Source organism: Caenorhabditis elegans, chromosome III (genome assembly GCF_000002985.6).
Source record: "Caenorhabditis elegans chromosome III".
Taxonomy (NCBI): domain Eukaryota; kingdom Metazoa; phylum Nematoda; class Chromadorea; order Rhabditida; family Rhabditidae; genus Caenorhabditis; species Caenorhabditis elegans.
The window spans coordinates 3,810,384-3,829,568 of record NC_003281.10 but is presented as its reverse complement, the minus strand read 5'-3'; the positions used below and the strand labels follow the sequence as shown (position 1 = coordinate 3,829,568).

The 19,185-nt window shown below is 38.0% G+C and overlaps 3 protein-coding genes and 1 non-coding gene across 4 annotated transcripts; 3 read left to right on the top strand and 1 right to left on the bottom strand.

Annotated features, from left to right (window-relative positions):
- Positions 1-363: 363 nt before the first annotated feature.
- Positions 364-3,314, top strand: cnnm-5 (Metal transporter cnnm-5; the record flags this gene model as incomplete). Its single annotated transcript, NM_065372.2, has 10 exons — positions 364-570; positions 688-1,023; positions 1,069-1,266; positions 1,314-1,518; positions 1,569-1,675; positions 1,724-2,022; positions 2,138-2,545; positions 2,592-2,793; positions 2,837-2,924; positions 3,073-3,314. The coding sequence occupies 10 exons, from the start codon at positions 364-366 to the stop codon at positions 3,189-3,191; spliced, it is 2,169 nt and encodes a 722-aa protein (NP_497773.1). The 3' UTR covers positions 3,192-3,314.
- Positions 3,162-7,166, bottom strand: amx-1 (Lysine-specific histone demethylase 1B homolog). The gene is made up of 8 exons (NM_065371.8): positions 7,115-7,166; positions 6,994-7,064; positions 6,278-6,565; positions 5,560-5,970; positions 5,113-5,373; positions 4,679-5,066; positions 3,936-4,567; positions 3,162-3,846 (listed from the first exon to the last, which is right to left on the bottom strand). Exons 1-8 carry the CDS (start codon positions 7,137-7,139, stop codon positions 3,448-3,450), a joined length of 2,475 nt encoding a protein of 824 aa, NP_497772.2. The 5' UTR covers positions 7,140-7,166; the 3' UTR covers positions 3,162-3,447.
- Positions 7,167-9,295: 2,129 nt separating this feature from the next.
- On the top strand, positions 9,296-9,363 carry R13G10.5. The gene has a single exon (NR_101807.1). It is a non-coding gene; the product is annotated as an Unclassified non-coding RNA R13G10.5 (non-coding RNA).
- A 526-nt stretch (positions 9,364-9,889) lies between these two features.
- On the top strand, positions 9,890-15,925 carry dpy-27 (Chromosome condensation protein dpy-27). The gene is made up of 12 exons (NM_065370.8): positions 9,890-10,317; positions 10,367-10,468; positions 10,551-10,909; positions 11,094-11,849; positions 11,913-12,150; positions 12,357-12,565; positions 12,614-13,064; positions 13,196-13,633; positions 13,953-14,230; positions 14,298-14,646; positions 14,751-15,291; positions 15,398-15,925. The coding sequence occupies exons 1-12, from the start codon at positions 9,892-9,894 to the stop codon at positions 15,658-15,660; spliced, it is 4,410 nt and encodes a 1,469-aa protein (NP_497771.1). The 5' UTR covers positions 9,890-9,891; the 3' UTR covers positions 15,661-15,925.
- The last annotated feature ends 3,260 nt before the right edge of the window (positions 15,926-19,185 follow it).

Below are 19,185 nucleotides of genomic sequence, written 5' to 3'. Positions count from 1 at the left end.
ATTGGCTGCCACATCTTGGCATCACCACGTACGGAAGATTGTTATGTTGGAACTAGACGGATCAGGTCCTCCATTGTTGCATTGGTCCTATAAAAATCTTTTTTTAATATTAAACTTTTGTGAAAAATAATTTTTTGAATTCTGTACTTCGGAACTGGGGGAATATGACCTTCAAAATTTTGAGATCATGTTTTTTAGCTTGCGATACTGTATTAAAAAATTTATTGAAAAATAGTGAATATCGGAATACTTCAAAAAATTTTCCCGCGTGTTCTTGTTTTCTTAAAGTTGAAATTTAAAAATACCCGTGTAAAAAAAAAAACAAAAAACATCAGGAATATATTCAATTCAATCATTCCTCAAATGAGTCTCTTCCTCTTCGCCATCTTCCAACTTGCCCTTGGTTCACCAGGAGCTCCTAATGGTCCGAATGTTCCATTGCAATTGACAGGAGTTCGACGTGGGCTCGATCATGTGCAGAAGCTGCCATCGGAAGCATTCAGCTTCAAGCTGTTCGGGAAAAATTTAGCGGAAGACGGATATTACTTCACAACTGCGACACGATGTGAGGTAAGGCTTCCAGATGAAATGCCTACGTGACTGCCAGAGGCTCTGATGTTTTAGTTTTTTATCTTAATCCCGTTTAGAGATACAGTTCTGTGAGTCAATAAAATTCTATAATTTCAGGATTCCCACCTATCCACTGTTAGTACAGTTCGTGCCACCGTCAAAGAGTCATATTGCTCATACGCCATCTTATCCGTACCAGAAGGTCTTCCATTCAACGTCTCCACAAGCGTCTATCATCTTTGCCATAAGAATGCCACTATCTACACACAAAAGTTTCTGGTGGTTCACGAGAAGAAAGCAGCAGCAGCTAAATATATGGGAGATGAAATTGTGTTTTGCTTTTTTTGTATTCTGATGTCGGCGTATGCATCGGGAATGACACTTGGTTATATGAAGTTCTCAATGATCGATCTGAATACTATGCTGAAAATTGCAGAAGGTGATGCAGCAAAGGTAAGAACAACGGGAATTAGAGAAGAGTAAAGCTTGAAATTTCAGAAACGAGTCCGCAGAATCATGCACTTCCGACGTCGGTCTACCCAGCTTGTTGTCACTTTTTCCCTGTTCTCCTCAGTTTTCACAGTGCTCTTCACGACGACTTGCGAGAAAATGCTGCACGGAGTATCGAATGAAGATGTGCTGAAAATGGCAGTTCCAGCTTTGATTTGTTTGATTTTCGCGGAGATGATTCCACAGGTATCTATCCTGCCCTACTGCTACTCAATGAAAATATCTAATTTCAGGCGGTCTGCAACAGCAAGTTCGGTTTCAACCTAGCTGCTAGTCTCTGGTTCGTGACAGTCATCATTTTCTTCGTCACCCTTCCAATCGCTTATCCGGCTTCACTTGTATTGGGCAGATTCTTGAAACGTGACGTTCGGGAAGTTATGACGCCTGAGGAGAAGACATGTTTGCTTCGAAGCATGGCACAGAATGAGCGGGAAAAAAGTAAGAAGATTCGGAGTTTTATGAATATTTTTTTTGAAACTTTTTTTTAGCGATTCTCGAAAATGCAACTACATTTACATTGAAAAAAGTTGGACAGCTTATGGTGCCGATTGAGGAGGTCTTCATGCTATCTAGATCGCAAAAGTTGAATAGATCAGTAAGTACAAGGAGCTTTTAAAAATAACAAAGATTAATATATTTTCAGACTGTGTTAACACTGGTAGAAAAGGGATACACTCGGATTCCAGTCTACGACAATAAAAATCGAAGTGTGATCGTTGGTATGCTCAACATGAAAAATTTCAATTTGCTGATGGTCAAGACGAATCTCATCGATGAGCCAACAGTTAAGGAGGCTCTTCACGCTTTGGAATTATTGAAGGACCGGACTGTGAAGTTTGCAGTCAAATATGTCAATATTGAGATGAATGCACATTTGCTGCTCAATCGGATGAAGACCGGCGATTTTCATTTCGCGTGTGTGGTTGAATATTCGGCATATGAGTGAGTTTGATTTTCAGTTTTGCCGAGCTCCTGCCTATATGCTTGCCTATTTTTTGGTTGGTAGAAAAGTGGGAAGAAAATATCATTGTAGCCCTAAAGTTTCACCAAATTTCAGCTCGAAAGTAGTCGGAATCATCACGATTGAGGACATCCTTGAAAAATTGATCGGAAAAATTGACGAGATCAATGAGTTGCGAGTGAGATCATCAATTGATGATCGAGGTGACAATGCTGTTATTGGATGGTGCAGAGAAGCTGGTTCCGACAAGAAGTACCCTTTGCCATTTTCTCAACAACTACGAATCCTACAGCATCTGCTCTCCGAATGCCAAGTGTTGAAAAGTCTGGACATTGGAATAATGAAGGCCAAGCAGATCTTATCGTTGGACCGGATTCGAGTTGGAAAGAAAAATGATAAGCTGGAACTGCATGACTTGCTTCTGGTGATCTTCGAGGGAACGGTTTTGGTTACGAATGAGGTCGAGACGTTTGAGCGGGTCATTGATGTCCCGTCGCAACGGAGGTTTGGCAAAAAACTCTAAATATTTTCATTTTTATCAAGTTTTCAGCTCATCAACTGTCAATAGTCAACAACACAGACAACAGACAACAGACAACAGTCGTAGCACACCAGTTCCCGTGTTGATAATTGGAAAGCCGTTGCTCAATAGGCTAATGAAAAGCCTCGGAAGCCCGTTCAGTGAGCCTCTTGGACCAAAGGATAATGTCAGCGAGCTTGTAGTTGTGTCGGAGGAAGCTTCGTATTTTAAAGTGAGTTTATACAGTTTTGGCTTTTCAATAATCTTTGTTATAGCTCCGTCTGGAAGACCTAATGAACTCTATCAACGGATGTCGGAAGGTCGACAGGAATGGCCACACGACGACCGGCGAAAGCTTGCTCCGTGAGTTTTTTTTTCAAATTTTAGCATGCGGCGCGTGTGCCTACCATATGCCTATCAAGCTGCCTGGCGCTTGTAAAACATCCATGGAAGCTATCGAAATATCTCTTTCCTCTAGCTAGGGCTTCCATGGTAATGTGGCTTTTTTCAGAAACCTTGAACTCGCGTGCATCAACCTCGACCAGCACAACTCCTGCTTGCCGCACCCCGCTGTCTGTTGATGCAAGATCTCAAGATGAAACGACTCCGTTTATGGAAAAACAAGAATAAGTCAAGCGATCTTCAATAATTTAAATGCAAATATGTCTCTATTGTAACTTATAATCAGAAAATGGCATTGACTAGGGTTTTTTATTTGACATTTTTTTGGTAAATAAATGGTAAATAAATAAACTTGTGATTTATTGAAAACCGGTACACAGATAATTTACAAGATGGAATCAAATCAATATGCACAGTGAAATGATAAGAATTAATATACACGAGATCTGATAAGGCAGTGGTTAGAAGAAAAAGTGGATAAAAATTATTCGAAAGTGGCCGAATCCCGCTTCAAACTCATCACAATCTGCCCGGCTTCTCGTAATCCTGAAATATAGGCTCCTGCCATAGTCTGCGGTTCCGCTGCAATTGTATGTTCTCCCGCAAAGTAGAGCTTCTCGTCGATTGACTTTTTCAGTTGATTATACGTAGCATCACCATCCGATCCAAATGGGACAAAAGTGTACGACATACCGACGAATCGATCAGCACCCCAATGGGACATCATATGTCCTAGAGGGTTAATAACAGCTGATGGGAACATCTTCCGAAGGGTTGCACAGAATTTGTCGGCGACTTCCGATTCCGTTAGTACATTGACAAGATTCACGTGTTCAGCGGTGACATAGGACATTAGGACGAAGGTGTCCTCGCCATTGGGGTCCTGGAAATTTATAAATTAGTTGGGAACGGATGAATTCAGAAATCAGATAAAGTTTTTAGAAACTGACGAAATTTCGAAATCTAACATACCTTTCCAGAAAAGTCGTAGAATATATTGAAGAGACTTCGATCAGTCTTGCAATCGGAAACCTTTCCGAAATATTCCGTTCGCAATCCATCAGCATCTACAGTATCCCAAAATCTTCTGTCAAACTTCACAGCGATCTTCTCAATTAATCCAGCGCCCAGATCATCAATAGCCTTCTGTTTTTCAATTGGAAGTGGAGGAACGAACATTTTTGAATGATTTGATTTGAGTACTGATAGGGAAGTTGTGATAACTACTTTATCAAACTCTTCCGCTGCTTGTTCAGCATTTTCAAAGAATATTTTGACTTTTCGATCATCTCTGCCCCAATCAATGCACTTAACAGGGCAATTCAGTCGAATATCCAATCCAGTTGCCAAAAAATCAATAATTCTCTGTGCTCCATCAGTGATAACTGCATGCTCTCCGGCAAAGTTTCCAAACTTTTCATTATGATCATAGTCTTTTGCCGAAAGATTTGAAACATGGGTTCCACAAGAGAATTCCAGATTTCCTAGATGAAAATCCAAAAGTTTTTCAAATTCAGGAGTGTAGAGAGAGTCCAAGTCGGCGGCCGAGAGCAATCCGGAACTCATTTTCGAGAACATTTCTGTAAAGTGCCGGAAATTGGTAACTGGAATAATTGGAATTTTGGAAATTTTTCTTCTTTCAATTTTCAGAGAAAAAATCATGTTTGGTAGTAGGCAGGCAGAATCTTCGTGCCTACTTATAATTTCTGACCTACCTTCTAGAGGAACATCCGGAAAATTCCGATCGCTCTGATACTTATTCCGAATTGCATCAAGAACATTATTATAATGCAAATCAACTTGATCATCCAACTCCTTTCGTTCCAATGTAAAGCACCGTCCATTCTCATCAATAAGTGGACAGAAAAAGTTCGAATTTCGGTATTTAATACCAATTTGTTCACACAAAAGAGTAATTGGATTATTGATATTTCCAACAATAATCTGAGCTCCCTTTCCAACTGATACTCCAAGTGATTGATCATCCATCATACGTCCACCGAAGCGATCCTTTGCTTCGAAGAGAACAGCATCAATTCCCAAATGTTTTAGGTGGCGGGCTGTTGAGATTCCAGATATTCCTGCTCCAATTATTGCAATTTTCTAAAATAAAACATGTTTTCAAGTTTCATTTTTCCTTCAAACTAACCGGTCTCATTCCATTCAATGGATCAATTCTGAAATCAAATGCTCCATAATTGACAACTCCTTTAATTGTCAAAAATTCCAAAATTGGATGAATGAGGTGTTCAATAAAGAATATCCTCGCATGACCTCTGACAATAATCTGGGGTTCAATCATTTTCACGGTTAACTCGACGAATGGATGCTTCAGCCACATTGCGATAATTGTATTTCGGACTTGGAGGTAGTAGATTGAAATGGGATCATCAGCAAATTTAGGGAATGCCTGAAACCGATATTCTTGTACGAATTAATGATATTGGCAACAAGGTAGATTATCCTACACGCCTGCCTTCTGCCTACTCTCTTGCCGTGTGCCTAAACGCTTATCTTGAGCCTACTTGCTTGCCTCGCGCCTGATAGACATGCCCGCCTGCCATTGTACCCACATCTCAAGCTTTAAAAAACTTACAAATTTCTCATCGGTTTCCATAAACTCGGGATGTACAATATTCGCAATAACATCCGTAAATGGAACATAAAACATGTTCATAATTCTTCTTGTATCTCGAAATTCGATGCCACCATTGTCAATCAACGCCGCCTTCTCCTGACACGTGGCATCCATTCCAGTGGTCCGTGTAACGTAGTGATCAACTAGTAGATCATAGGAAATATTATTTTGAAGTAAAGGAGGATGTCCAAATTCATTGAAACACCATTCTGAGTCTTCACGAACTCGTTCAATCTTGGGGGATTCAATTGTAGAAGCACAGTCGCACTTGAAGTCGGATAATTGTTGAGCAGAGAGAGAGTCGGAGGTTATCAATTTGGAGTATTTTGAGCATTGGTGGCATTTTGCGTAGTATGGTAGGAAGCAGCTCTGAAAAATTTATGTTAAGAGGTATTTGCTGCCAATATTTTGTCTGCCTCGTGTGCCTACCGAATCTAAATTACAGAAAGTAGGTGATAGGCACGGATGTAGGCAGATGCAACTAATATCGACCAAACTTTGAACACGTTGGCATGGTCGCCTTGTAGGCATGCAGAAGTTGCTTTTCGCAGACAGACTCACGTTGAGCCTTTTCAGCAAATTTTTAACGATTAATTATTTCAAGTGATCCAAAAGCTGTGGTCAAAACTATTTTTCATTGATGTTTCATTGAATAAAAATATTTTTTAAAACTCACATTAACATATCGTTTAACAAATTGTTCACTTCGAACATGTGTCTGTCCATCCATTGCCTTCTGCTTCCAAATTGTAAACTCATTCTCATAATCCTTTCCACGAAATGCAACACTAAAGCACGATGGACAACATGCTTCAGTTTTACTCAATCTATGCCCATAACTTGCAGTTTTCTTACAATTACCCAATTGTAAAACACATTCTTCTTCCATCAACATGTTCTTTATTCTTTTTGCCTCTTTTAAAGATTCGGCTGCCATTGCACAGGCGCGTTTTACGCGATTCATCTGAAAAAGTTGAAATAATTATAGATTTATTTTTCAGTTTAAAATATAAACTCTCAAAAAATATTTATCATGTAACCTAAACCTATGGACTCAGAGAAGCATCGGTTGTCATGGTAGCATAGCCGAAATACTCGGGACTCCCGTTCTGATTTAGAATGTGGCAGCTGTGAAAAGGGAAGGGCTGTGTCAAATCCAAAATTTAACCATTGGTCAATGAGTTTGACGGCTTTATGTGTATTCAAAAATAAATCAAAATAATGATGATTCAAGCAAATTTTTTTTTGGTACTTTGGTGCTGATGGTGCTGATTGGTTGCCTTCTTTTTGAATTAAATTTCTGTCAAATTTTAATATTTCTTCGGCGATTGTACACATTTTTGAAAAAATTTTTCTCATAGTTCCTTTTAAAAATTTTCAAAATCTACTCACTTTTACAGGTTCATCTCCCTCTTCACTTTCACTCGTTTCTCCAGGAATTTGAGCTTCTTCTTCTTTTCTATCTGAAATTAGTTGACTAGTTAACAATTTTTCAATTTAAAAATGTGCTCACCGTCTATTTCAAGTTCTGTTGTCATTTCTGGAAGAAGTCGAATTTGATTCGTCTGAAAATAGCTGTTAAGTATTAAATCGATATTACAAAAATATTTTTTATAAAAATGCACAAAGTAATTTAAAAACCAAGAAATTTGTTAAATTTCAAAATAAAAATCTAATAGTAAGCAAATAATAATTCTACATTTTAAAATTTTAACCAATTAATGAAAAACAACCAAATAAATTAAAACAAAAATTTATAATCTTTCCAATGTATGGTCACACCCAGCACACTGGCACACCCATAGAGAGAAGGAGATAGTAGAGACGCAGAGATACATACGAATGCGTCTCTGTTGCGGTCAGGAAAGGGAGATATAGGGGTAGATCAGGAGACCTAGTCTAGGACAGTATACGGGTGGGAAATGGTGCAGATGGTGAAGACATTAAAATAGTAGACAATTGCGGATTTGGGAAATTTGAGGGGGGGGGGGGGGTTGATGTTTAATGCAAAATCGGTATATAAATTTATTATAGTTTTACTAGTATAATGATCTGTTTAAGCCTTCAGATCTACATACTGTGGGGGTTTGTCTAAAATTTTTTAACTCTATTATATTAGTACATATACCAGGAGTGGGCGGATAACGATTTTTCCTGAAACTCGGCAAACCGGCAAACCGGCGATTGCCGAAAATTTTCGGCAAATTGTGATTTTGCACATTTTTTTTGGAAATTTCAGAAATTCAATTTCAATTGGCAAAATTGTACGCATCCTATGAATGTTCCTACATCTGTTTTGAAAAGTGAACAAATTCTAAGAAAGTAACTATAAAAACGGGGAAAAAAAATCAAATAGGCACAGTTTTTAGTGTTTCCGTCTTATGAAAAATACCTCTAATCATTTCCGGCAAATCTGATATCCGGCAAACGGAAAACCGGAAAATTGCCGAAAATGAAAATATCCGGAAAATCGGAAAACCGCCATTTTGTCGGAATTGAAAATTTCGTTTTACATCCAAATCCGTTTTACATCAAATTATACCCCTGTTTCTTCTTCTACAGTTCCCCTCCATTTTTTCGATTGCAGACTTTCTAGAAGTTTACATGGTTTGTGACTCTGTAATATGCTCATCTGAACCGTATGTTGGCAGATGTTCTTGCTCACAAGACCATCCGTTGTTTGATCTCTCATTTCCCACCATTAGAAGACCCGTTGTTGGCTGCAACATCAAAAACGAAATCCTCAATTACACGCAACTAACTGCTCAAATTATAAGCTTATCTATCATCTCAACAGAGGAGATCAGCTCATATTCTTCTCTCACACACCTCTTCTACCCATCACAAGATGGAGTCGTGCCAGCCCGTACCAGTGTGCTTGTTACCTAGGCGACCTGAGAAGTACAAAATAATCATCCGTCTCTTGTTTCTCACACCTTGTTAAAACTAGTCAGTTTTATACTTTTGTCTTCTGACTTCAATTCTCTTCTATTCTCTTCTTCATTAAGGATGCCCGGATCAACTGGTGCAATGGATTTGACGGAGCAAGACACGGGTAATCGCAGACAGTAATGCCTATCAGGACTTTAACTACTTGTTCTATTATAGACGAAGTTCAATAGAGATCGTACAGACACATAAATTGACAAAATTTTTGGCTCATTTCCTTCATGCTTCCATCTGGATTCACATACATATCTAATATAAAATTTCAAGTTTCACTCATCGTGTTAAACTACTTCTTATCAATAAAATCTAGTGATTTTTTTTCAATATTATACATATAAAAACCTCTCGGTTTTTTGGGGACCTCTTCAGCTGAAAACTCGTATACTTTTCCCAAAGCGTGATCGTTGATCGACTATCTGTAGCATATCGATTTGTACATCTAGTAATGGGAAACGTTTGCCAAATTTTCAAATAATTAGAATCTTTATCTCTCCAGCTCCTTAGTCTGGTACACCCAACCTTCTTCGCAACAATATTCCGCTCATCACCCACCCACCCATTGCTATGGATTCTCTCCGTCTCTTATTCCACTATTCTTTCTCTCACCCGAATCGTCTTGACCGCAGTCGGAGTCTGTCATTTCTCTCAGTCTCCACGTTCTCCATGCTCTTTTCCACTTTCACCTTCGTTCTCTTTCGTCGTCTGCCTCTAACCCCACACTCGGTCAGCAGTAGTAACAGCTCGCACACACAGACACAGACATACGCTTGCGCGCGCGCAATGAAATGGGTGTGTGCTCGTGTGTGACCGTTTCTTAACTTTTTTTTTGAATTTGACAAATAAATTAATTAGCGCAGCTTTCATAATCTTAAATCTTAAAAAAATTAACAAACTTATATATAGTTTCCAATGTTATCTGTGCCCTGATTTTCCTAAAGTCCGGAAAAAAAATTCGTTTGAATTATCGATTTGAATTTTTCCCCAACATTAAAAATTTAGTTTTCAATATTTGAGGTGAAATCATACTGATAACTATATAATATACTATAACATTAATAAATTTCTAGATGACTTTTTTCAATGTTATCAATTTGTAAACTGTGTGATTCAATTTTAAATATGAAATATATATTTCAAAATTTTTTGATTAGGTAATGTTGGCAATTGGCATTCAAAGAAATTTTGTCAGTTGATAATTACCAAAAAAATTTGATTGGAAGGGGTCGAAAGTTTGCCAGTTGTCAAAACATTTCCAAAGCTTTGCCTTTTTGGCAAAATTATGCACCTCTTACTCTCCCTCTCCCTTTTAATATTTATCAAAATTAATTCCTTTTTTCAGGTATGCAGCCGTTTAAAAGACGGGCGCTAACCTCGGACGATGATAGACCATATGCTGACACCGACTCGATGCCTGAAGTCGATCTCGACGTGGATCGCCGACGACAGTACATGGAACAGCTCAACATATTCGATGATGTTAGTTCAGGCGCGTATATGTTGGAACTTGAAGCGGCTGAAAACGGTGTGAAATATGATGAAAAAGAGGATCTTTTGAATGTTCAAATTCCCCCAAAATATGAAGATCAGATCTCGGATCCGGATGGAAATCGAATGATAATTCTGAATATCTACGTTGAGAACTTTAAAAGTTATGCTGGAAAACATATTCTCGGACCGTTTCACAAGAACTTGACAATGATCCTGGGACCAAATGGAAGTGGAAAGTCAAACGTTATTGATGCATTGCTATTCGTGTTTGGATTTAAAGTGAGTTTTTTAAATTGAAATTTTTATTCCACAATATACATTGTTTCAGGCTGGAAAAATTCGTACCAAGAAGCTATCAGCATTGATCAATTCAGGAGGGAACTACGAATCATGTTCAGTAACAATTATGTTCCAGATGGTGAAGGATATGGTAAGTAGGTTATTAAAGCGGGCCTGAGATCCACACGATTGAAAACAAACTAATAACTATCAATATCAAAATTAATTTTCAGCCTGTCGAAAATTACGATAAATATGAAGTGTTAACAGATAATTGCGTCTGCATCACCCGCACAATAAATCGTGAAAACAATTCAAAATATCGTATTGATGACAAAGATGCATCGCAAAAAGACGTCCAGGAGCTTCTCCTACGTGCTGGAATTGATATGACCCATAATCGATTCCTGATTCTGCAAGGAGAAGTTGAAGCGATTGCACTAATGAAGCCAACATCCAAAAATCCGAATGAAGAAGGAATGCTTGAATATATTGAGGATATTGTTGGAACCAATCGTTTTGTCGCACCAATTTCCAAACTAATGCATCGGGTTTCTCTATTGGAGCACAAAAGTTCACAATATGGAGCCTCGTAAGTTCATTTTAATATTATTAAATACCACAAATTTTGGCACGGATGTACCACATAAAAATATAAAGCATGGAAATTCAAATTGAACTAGGAAAAAACAAAAAAACTTTGCGGTTTCAACTTGAAATATATTAATTTTCTGAAACTTAAAAAAATTTCAAATTAAAATTCTTTCCATTTCCAGTGTTCGCCGCCACGAGGGACACCTAAAAGTCTTTGAAAAGGCAATGGTTATCGGGATGGCCTACCTGAATACCTTCAATAATCTCAACTACCTTCGTGGAATCCGTGTCAAGCACAATTTGTGCCGTTATGCTGAAACAATGAGGGACGCCAAAATGAGTCTTGTCACTCGAACAGGAGAACTCGAAGAGAACAAGGATATCATGCTTGAGGCAAAGGATGAAGTTCGGAAGAAGGAGACTCACGAGAGAAGCCTTAATAGTATTGTCACTGAGCTGGAGAATAAAAGAATCGATTGGCAATCGAAGAAGAATGACTGGCATGCACGTGATGCTAAGAGAAAGCAGGGGCTCAAGTCGTGTACTCAGGACCTTGGGAAGCTCATGAAGGAGCGGGATGAAGCTCGTCGGGAGAAGTTTGAAATTGAGACGGCTCCAGAGAATGCGAGAATCTCTAAGCAAAACATGCAACTCGAATGGGATCAGCTCAAGGAGCAGGAGAATGTGTGTCAGCGGACAGCTACAGAGAATCTCATCAAGTATGATCAGAAGTCTAGTGCCGACAGAGCGAAGCATGATGATCTGGAGAAAAAACTCTCAGATGAGCTTCTGCAATCGATGCGAGCAAAAGCAGAATTGGACGTTTCTGAATCAGAACTTAAGGATATGACGATAATGATGGAGCAGGGACAGAAGAGAGTTGATGAGCTTAAAGGGACATTGCAAACAATGATGGCTGAGAACATTAGAGATAATACGTAAGTTTTATTTTATTTTATTTTATTTTAACCAGCTTTTAAAAATTCCCCATATCCTTCCAGTGAGCTAAACGCCGTCACAACTGAGCTGCAAGATAGAAAGCTGAAGTTTGACAAAGCTGTCGAGAAGCTTCCGCATTTGAAGTCTACCGAACAACTTTTGAGAAGCAAGAAGTATGAGCTGGATCAAGAAGTGATTGAAGCATCGAACACCCAGGAAGTTACGTACCGTCATCAGGCAACCGCAAAGCTTCATGAACTGAAAGAGGCTGGATTATTTCCGGGCTTCAAAGGTCGCTTGGTAAGTTATTCGATTGGGAGTGAGTACCTGCTTTGAAATTTGATTAGCTGTGAGCATCCTGGGGTAATCTGATGTTCCATGTAAGTATGATTTTTCTGGGAGAAATACATTTTAAATAGGATCTTTCAAATTCAGAAGCCACACGTTTAGTCTGATTTCGAATTGATTTTTTTTCGAGGACCAATTTAAAATTAATTGTCTTACAGGGAGATTTGGCAAGTATCCCAATCAAGTTCGACACCGCAATTTCAACAGTGTTCTTTGCACAATTGGATTACCACGTTGTGCAAACTAGCGATGAATGTAGAATCGGAATTGGCTTCTGCCACGAGTACAAACTTCCTCGTACGACGTTTGTCTTCTTGGATCACTTGAAAGATACTGATACTAGCGGAATGGATTCTACAATGAAATTGTTGGTAGTTGCCTTTAGTTGCCAAATCTAATTAATTCTTATTTTCAGCCCAGCCGAACGACTTTTCGATAAGATTCACTGTGTAAACCCTGAGATTCGCCGCGAATTCTATTTCTTGATCCATGACATTCTGGTTGTTGACAGTCTTGAAGAAGCAACTCGAATTGATAAGAAGTATCCTGGAAGGCATCGTTATTGCACACTGAATGGCTCAATTTTGAACCGAAGTGGAGCATTGACTGGTGGTGGAAAACCGACGACTGGTCGTATTCGAAATGATAATAATCCAAACATGAGTGGAGTCAAAAAAGTTGATTTGAGCAAGCTAAGAGCCGCACAGGAGAAGCACAATCACGCACTGGAAGCTCATTTGAAGTTGCAGTTAAAGCAAGAAGAGATCCGAGCCGACAATGGTCCGATTATCAAACAGCTCGAGATTCGTAAGCGTGAATTGATTATGTCCACCAAGGAGCAGAAAACACGGATTGCCGAGTTAAAGGTGATTTATTTTTGCGTCTCTTACTGAAACACAGAAATTTTCGCTGTTCCGATTTTCTTGAAAATGGATATATCGAAAAAAAAACTAGATTTTATTCAAAATTTCCATTCTAATTTTTTAATTATTTCCAGAGCTCAATCGCAGCACATGAGCGCCGTATGGTTAACTATAGAGAAGTGACCGTTGAGGATTTGGACGAGAAGAGAGCTCAAATTGCAGATCTGAAACGTCAAGTGGAGGAGAGCCAAAAGTCTTCAGCAAAAATCAAGCAGCAAATTGAGCAATACAAACGGAAAATGGACCGAATGTTTATGGAGTTGGTCCAAAAAAATAAGGACTCAATTGAGCAGGCGAAGGATCGAATGGGACAGCTGGAGCAGGACATTGCACGACAAACTGCAATTATTGAGAACAATCCATCACATTTGGAGCAGGCCGAGAAGAAGCTTAGTGAGCTGGAGCATATGTGTCTGGAGAAACGTAGCGAGGCAGATGCATTGGCTCAATTGGAAGTTGGAGAGGATGTAAAGGGAATTGATATTATCAATGCGCAATTGCAAACTTCAACGGTATGTTTAATTTCTATAGGACTAGGATTCTGGTTAGGCTTATGTTTAGGCTTCGACTTCAGTTCAAGCTTAGGTCCAGGCTTAGGTTCTGGCTTGAGCTCCAACTTAGGCTTTTTTTAGGCTTAGGCTTTAGCTTGGTGTTTCCAACCTTGCTCCCTTAGTTCTAGTAAACATTTTCGATTTTTTTTCAAAATTTTAAACCACTATTCAAACAATTTTTGCGCTTTTTTAAGCAGTCTCCTTATGAAGTTCGCCATTTTCGAGCTATTCAGAATTTACCAATTCAAGCTTTACTATTTTCTAATTTTTAATCTTCCAGGCCAGCATTGATGCACAAAGAGCCAGGTACACTGAAGCGGTTGCGGCACGCCGAGAAGCAGATGCAGCCTATCAAACCACAGTTGACAACTACAACATGGTCAAACAGACTTATGATGAACTGATGAGAATCATTGATGACTTGGAAAACAAGACAATGGCGGATAATGCAGAACTTGATATTATTGAATCTGCATGGATGCAACCGGAAAAGCTCTATCCACCTGGCAAATTTGTCAGATATAATGATCCAGATATTGCGGCCAAAATGACTGATGGGTACGTTTCAGAAGCTTTGGGAGATTTTCCATGTGCAAATTCAAATTTATAATCACTGAGTTTTTAGGCACGTTGTACTCCCATATGAATGCATCAGTATGATCGAACCTCACCGTGAAGCTTACGAAGAGCACGAAGCGAGAATGCTTGAGGACGATGTTTTCGAGGACACTGCTAACAAGATTTGCAAGCTGGAAAAAGATGTTGACAAGTTCCGGCGGGAATTTGATAATAAAGGTGTTCGGGATTATGCGATGATTGTGTCGCTTCTCATGAACGAGGTGACGTCAGCGAAGAAGTTTAGCGATAAGCTGAAGGCTCATCGTGAGAAGCTCAACGAGTTGAGAATGGCGAGATTCAACGAGTTCAGCGAGGCGCTCGCATTCTTGGGTACTACTACCCAAATGCTTTACCAGGTGAGTAAGGGGTACTTGCCTGCTACCAGGCTGACAGGAAGCATTTTTTCTGTCAGACCCATTGCTTTAAATGAGATTAAAAGAAACAAGTTATTTGCTTACAGCTTATCACCAATGGCGGAGATGCTAGTTTGAAGTTTGTGGAAGAAGGAAAATCTACCGATCCCTTCGATGGTGGAATAAAGTTCAGTGTACGTCCCGCCAAGAAATCCTGGAAGCTCATCGAGAATCTATCTGGCGGAGAGAAGACTCTGGCCTCTTTATGCTTTGTCTTTGCAATGCACCACTACCGTCCAACACCCCTCTACGTGATGGATGAAATCGATGCGGCACTGGACTTGAACAATGTCAGCCTGATTGCAAACTATATCAAGCATTCCGAGCGAACACGGAACGCTCAATTTATCATAATTTCGCTTCGAAATCAAATGTTCGAGGTCGGAAATCGCTTGCTTGGTATCTATAAAATCGATGGAAAAACTTATAACATTATGGTGGATCCGATCGCGGTGGAGATCAAGAATCGTCCGATTTTGAAGATTTTCGAGGAGGAGATCAAACGGCGCGAGAAGCTACGACGTGCCGAGATTGAACCGGAAATTGATTTGAGTAATGGGCTCAGCAATGTCGTTATTGCACCAAAACGTAAGTAATAATTAGTGACATATCAACTGCACTTTAATTGTAAAATACCAAATCAAAGTAGCAACCAGTCCAACTTAAACCCATCTCAACAAATACCAATTTTCAGGTAAACAACGCCGGCTGGAAATGCTGAAACTCTCGGACTTTGGTCTCGATGATGACAGTGATCTTCCTGAATTTAATAGATTCCCACCCGCAACTCGTCGTGAATTAAGTGTTGAGGATTCAGATGAAGACGATGAGCCAGTAAGAAGACGTCCGCGTCGTCAAGTTGAAGAGGAAGATGAAGAGGATGAATTGATCGAAGAAGCAACTCCATCTCCACCACCAATTGTCGTTCAACGCCGTGTGCGAAGAAGCAGACATTAAATTGAAGTAATATATTTTAAACTAAATTTTGAAAAAAAAAAGAAAACTTTGTGAAAAATCCAAAAAATGAGACCAACTTTCTTTCAAGCTTGTATTTTTTAATATTCGTCTAGCTTAATTTTTCCTTGTGATTTTAATTATTTCCCTTTTTAATATATTTCCATTTTGTTGTATATTTTGTGAAACCCCTATATCTTTGCATCACGTACTGTCCAATCTATCTCATTTTCTTAATTCGCTGACAAGGTAAATTTTCGATTCACGATTCACAAAAATAATTATTTCATTTTTATTTTAGAACTACATTGCAAAGTTTTTCCTAAAAAAAATAATGCCATCAAAAAATAATTTCCTAACAAAGAAAATTTCCTAAAATTTCGAAAGCTGCTAAAAATTTGACTAAAAATTTTGGACAATCTGTTAAAAAACAGGATCTTTTATTTTGATATATACATAGTTATTTTAATCCTTTTTGGTAGACCTTAACAAATTTTTTGAAAATATTGTTAGTTGGGAAATTTGTTAAAACCACTCAAATGTTTGTTAAAAAAACCATGTATAATATTGCAACTTATATATTTTTACAAAAAAAATTTTGAAAATTTTTATATGCAATGTGAATATGCGGTTTCAAAAATGCTCGAAATTTTGTAAAAAAATCCAAAAGTTCGGAAAATTTTGCAATTTACCAAAACTTTGACTAAAAGTTTTGAGATAATCTAAAAACTTTTGGAGTCGTTTTTTAGATACTTTCCCTATTTAAGTTTTTTTTTGACAAAATCCTGATCTGCGCTTTGATACTTTCCAACTTTTACAGAAAGAGTGTTTTTGTAGATATTGGGTTGCTGTTGCTTGAAAATTTGACACAGGATTGTAATAAAATTAGAAAAAAAACTTTACCTAATCTCCCTTATGCACATTCGGATATATCTATAGTCTTGTCTTGTGTTCGTCCCAAAAAAAACGAAATCGAAAACAGAACAATTTCATTCCCAAACCAAACCAAACATCCATCATAAAACCAGTGTGATACTTTCAATGTTACACATATATATACCCTCTCTCTCCAATGTCTCTTCCAATCAGCTTCTGCCCTCTTCTTCACCTTGTACCGTACTAGCTCTCGTATTGTAACTACCTCGAAACTAACATGATTCCTCTTCTCTACTGCAATTCATGTCCCTTCAATCCAAAACCGGATGTACATAGAGGGTTTCATTTCAAGAAGGAAGAAGCTACCCCCCCCCCCCCCGTTTTCACAAGATGATGATGATTATACATGTGACCTTTCCGAGGTCGAATATTTTTTTTTCGAGAAAAGGGTTTTTGAAGGACACACACACGCACATCATCAAATCTGCAATGGGCATTCACAAATATTGAAAACGTTCAGATTTCGATGGCAAGGACGAATGGTGGTCGGGATCGGAGGAGAGATGAAGGTCGTCTTGAATCACTGATTTTCAAAAAATACATACAGAGAGATTGATAAGTTGATGAAGATTGACTTTTTTGTCAACAAGATGTAGATCAAAAAACAAAATAGAGTTTTTAACTGCATTTCGAACAAGTTTGGTCCAATAGGATTAAAGCGCAATTATGAAACTGAACTTACTTGATACATTTCAAAAAATTGTTTAAGAACAACATTTTTCTAAAATTATGTGGGCTTAAAAATTAGAAGAACAAATAAAACTGGCTTCGATAAACTTAATATGACCCTAAAATCAATTTTCATAACAATATGGCTCGAAAAAAATTAAACTTCTGAAATGATGGTTAAAAAATTAGGAGAAAGCCTAATGTTTACATTTTTTGGCATTTAATCGCCTTCATATTTTGACAACAAGTTTTTTTATTCCTTAAAAAATTTCATTTACATTCTTTAAAATTCTAAAAGTTTGTTAAATTTACAGAAAGTGCACCAAAACCTGAAGAGAAAAGCTTAAAAACCTAGGTCTCACCCTAAGCCTAAGCCCCAGGCCTAAGAATAGACCTAAGCCTGAGCCTAAGCCCAAGACTAAGCCTAATCCTAAGCCTAAGCCTAAGTGTAACATTCTCTCTGAAGTAAGTGTGAATCACCTTCTTTTTATTATCAGCTAACTGAAAATGTCAAATTTTAGTATCATGATTCACCAAACAAAAAAGCCACCTGTATCTCTCCACTTCCCCGTCACTTTTTTATTTCACATCCATCTTGTTCGATACCAATTGAAAAACAGTCAGTAGTGTATTATGGCATCAACTACTTTGATCGTCTTCTTCAGTTGAATGTGCAAACATCTCTCTCATTGAGATGAAAAAGAGAAGAGACAAGTGTTTCAAGAAACCAGTTACAAAACTGAACACACAGAGGTGCTGCCCTTAGATATCGAAGGCCGAGATTGTCGTTTTTTTTTGACAATGAAGAAGACGAATTTGTGTGTAATAGAGATGAATCCATTGAAGTTGTATTACAACACCTCGAGACTTACGAGACAACTAAATACTTCATGGCCTTGATATGTAGATTCCGAAAATCAAATGGTGTTTTTTTTTTAATATTTATTTAATTTCGTTTTTTAAAATTAATTTTCAAAATTAACGCAGGTTTCAGGCAGGCCCTGATGTTCTAAGACCGTAAAATAGTTAGTGTGATCCACCAACTCATCATATTACATTTTACGCGTAAATGTGCTTTCAGATGTTTTTTTGTCTGGAAATTTCTTTTATCAAATATTTTACCAATAAAACAACTTTTCTTTAAATTTTACTATTATGAACTTTCTCGTAAAATTTTATGCATTAGGTACAGAATCTAGTGAGTTTAGGAAATTTTCAAGTTTTGCAGGATGAAGGCATCCTTTTGCTCCGATATGAAAATTATAGTTGAATCTGGTTTTTTTTGAAAATTTCACGAATTTAAACCAGCTCAAAATTCATATAGTGCATGGCAACCTTTTTGCTTTTCACATGGAAAAATATGCACACTTTTCGTGCAGAAAACATGGTGCATCGACACAGGTAATTTGAAATGTGCTTATATTGCTCATAGACTCATAGCTACAATGTCAATGCTGTGAGAGACATCGAAAAATTTTCCATGCACCATGTTTTCATTGAAGTTGGATTTTTTAAAACTTAACTGCTAGCCACTTTACTTTTCAAAACTTTAAACATTTGAAAGCCTACCCTAAAAATCAAAAATCGGAAAGAGATACAAAAGAAAAGTGGGGGATAATCTCTTCCCTTTTCCTCATAATAATAATATAAAACTAATATTATTATTATTATTACTGCCAGTCAGTCATCGGTTGTGTGGAGGACAAAAAGTGAAAAGAGGCGGAGAGGACGGTAAGCTTTTCAAATCCCTCCCCCCCCCCCCACCACTTTTTCGTTTATACTACTTCCTTTTGTCAATTGGCATACTATTTGCAAATTCGAGACAAGAAAATTCTCGAGAGACCATGAAATTTTGCGACTTTTTAAACCTGTAATTGCTTGTTTCTTTTTGTTACTGGGGTTTTTGTTGCTGGAATTTTTAGA

What these genes read in the sequence shown, in the direction of transcription:
- amx-1 (NM_065371.8), bottom strand. Translation starts at nt 7,139, where the DNA reads ATGACAACAGAACTTGAAATAGACG. An exon ending in TGGAAACCGATGAGAAATTT is followed by an intron (nt 5,374 to 5,559) that starts GTAAGTTTTTTA and finishes TATCGGTTTCAG; the next exon opens with GCATTCCCTAAATTTGCTGA. An exon ending in TCCGGATGTTCCTCTAGAAG is followed by an intron (nt 4,568 to 4,678) that starts GTAGGTCAGAAA and finishes CAATTATTCCAG; the next exon opens with TTACCAATTTCCGGCACTTT.
- dpy-27 (NM_065370.8), top strand. Translation starts at nt 9,892, where the DNA reads ATGCAGCCGTTTAAAAGACGGGCGCTAACCTCGGACGATGATAGACCA. An exon ending in AGTTCACAATATGGAGCCTC is followed by an intron (nt 10,910 to 11,093) that starts GTAAGTTCATTT and finishes TTCCATTTCCAG; the next exon opens with TGTTCGCCGCCACGAGGGAC. An exon ending in GCGGCCAAAATGACTGATGG is followed by an intron (nt 14,231 to 14,297) that starts GTACGTTTCAGA and finishes CTGAGTTTTTAG; the next exon opens with GCACGTTGTACTCCCATATG.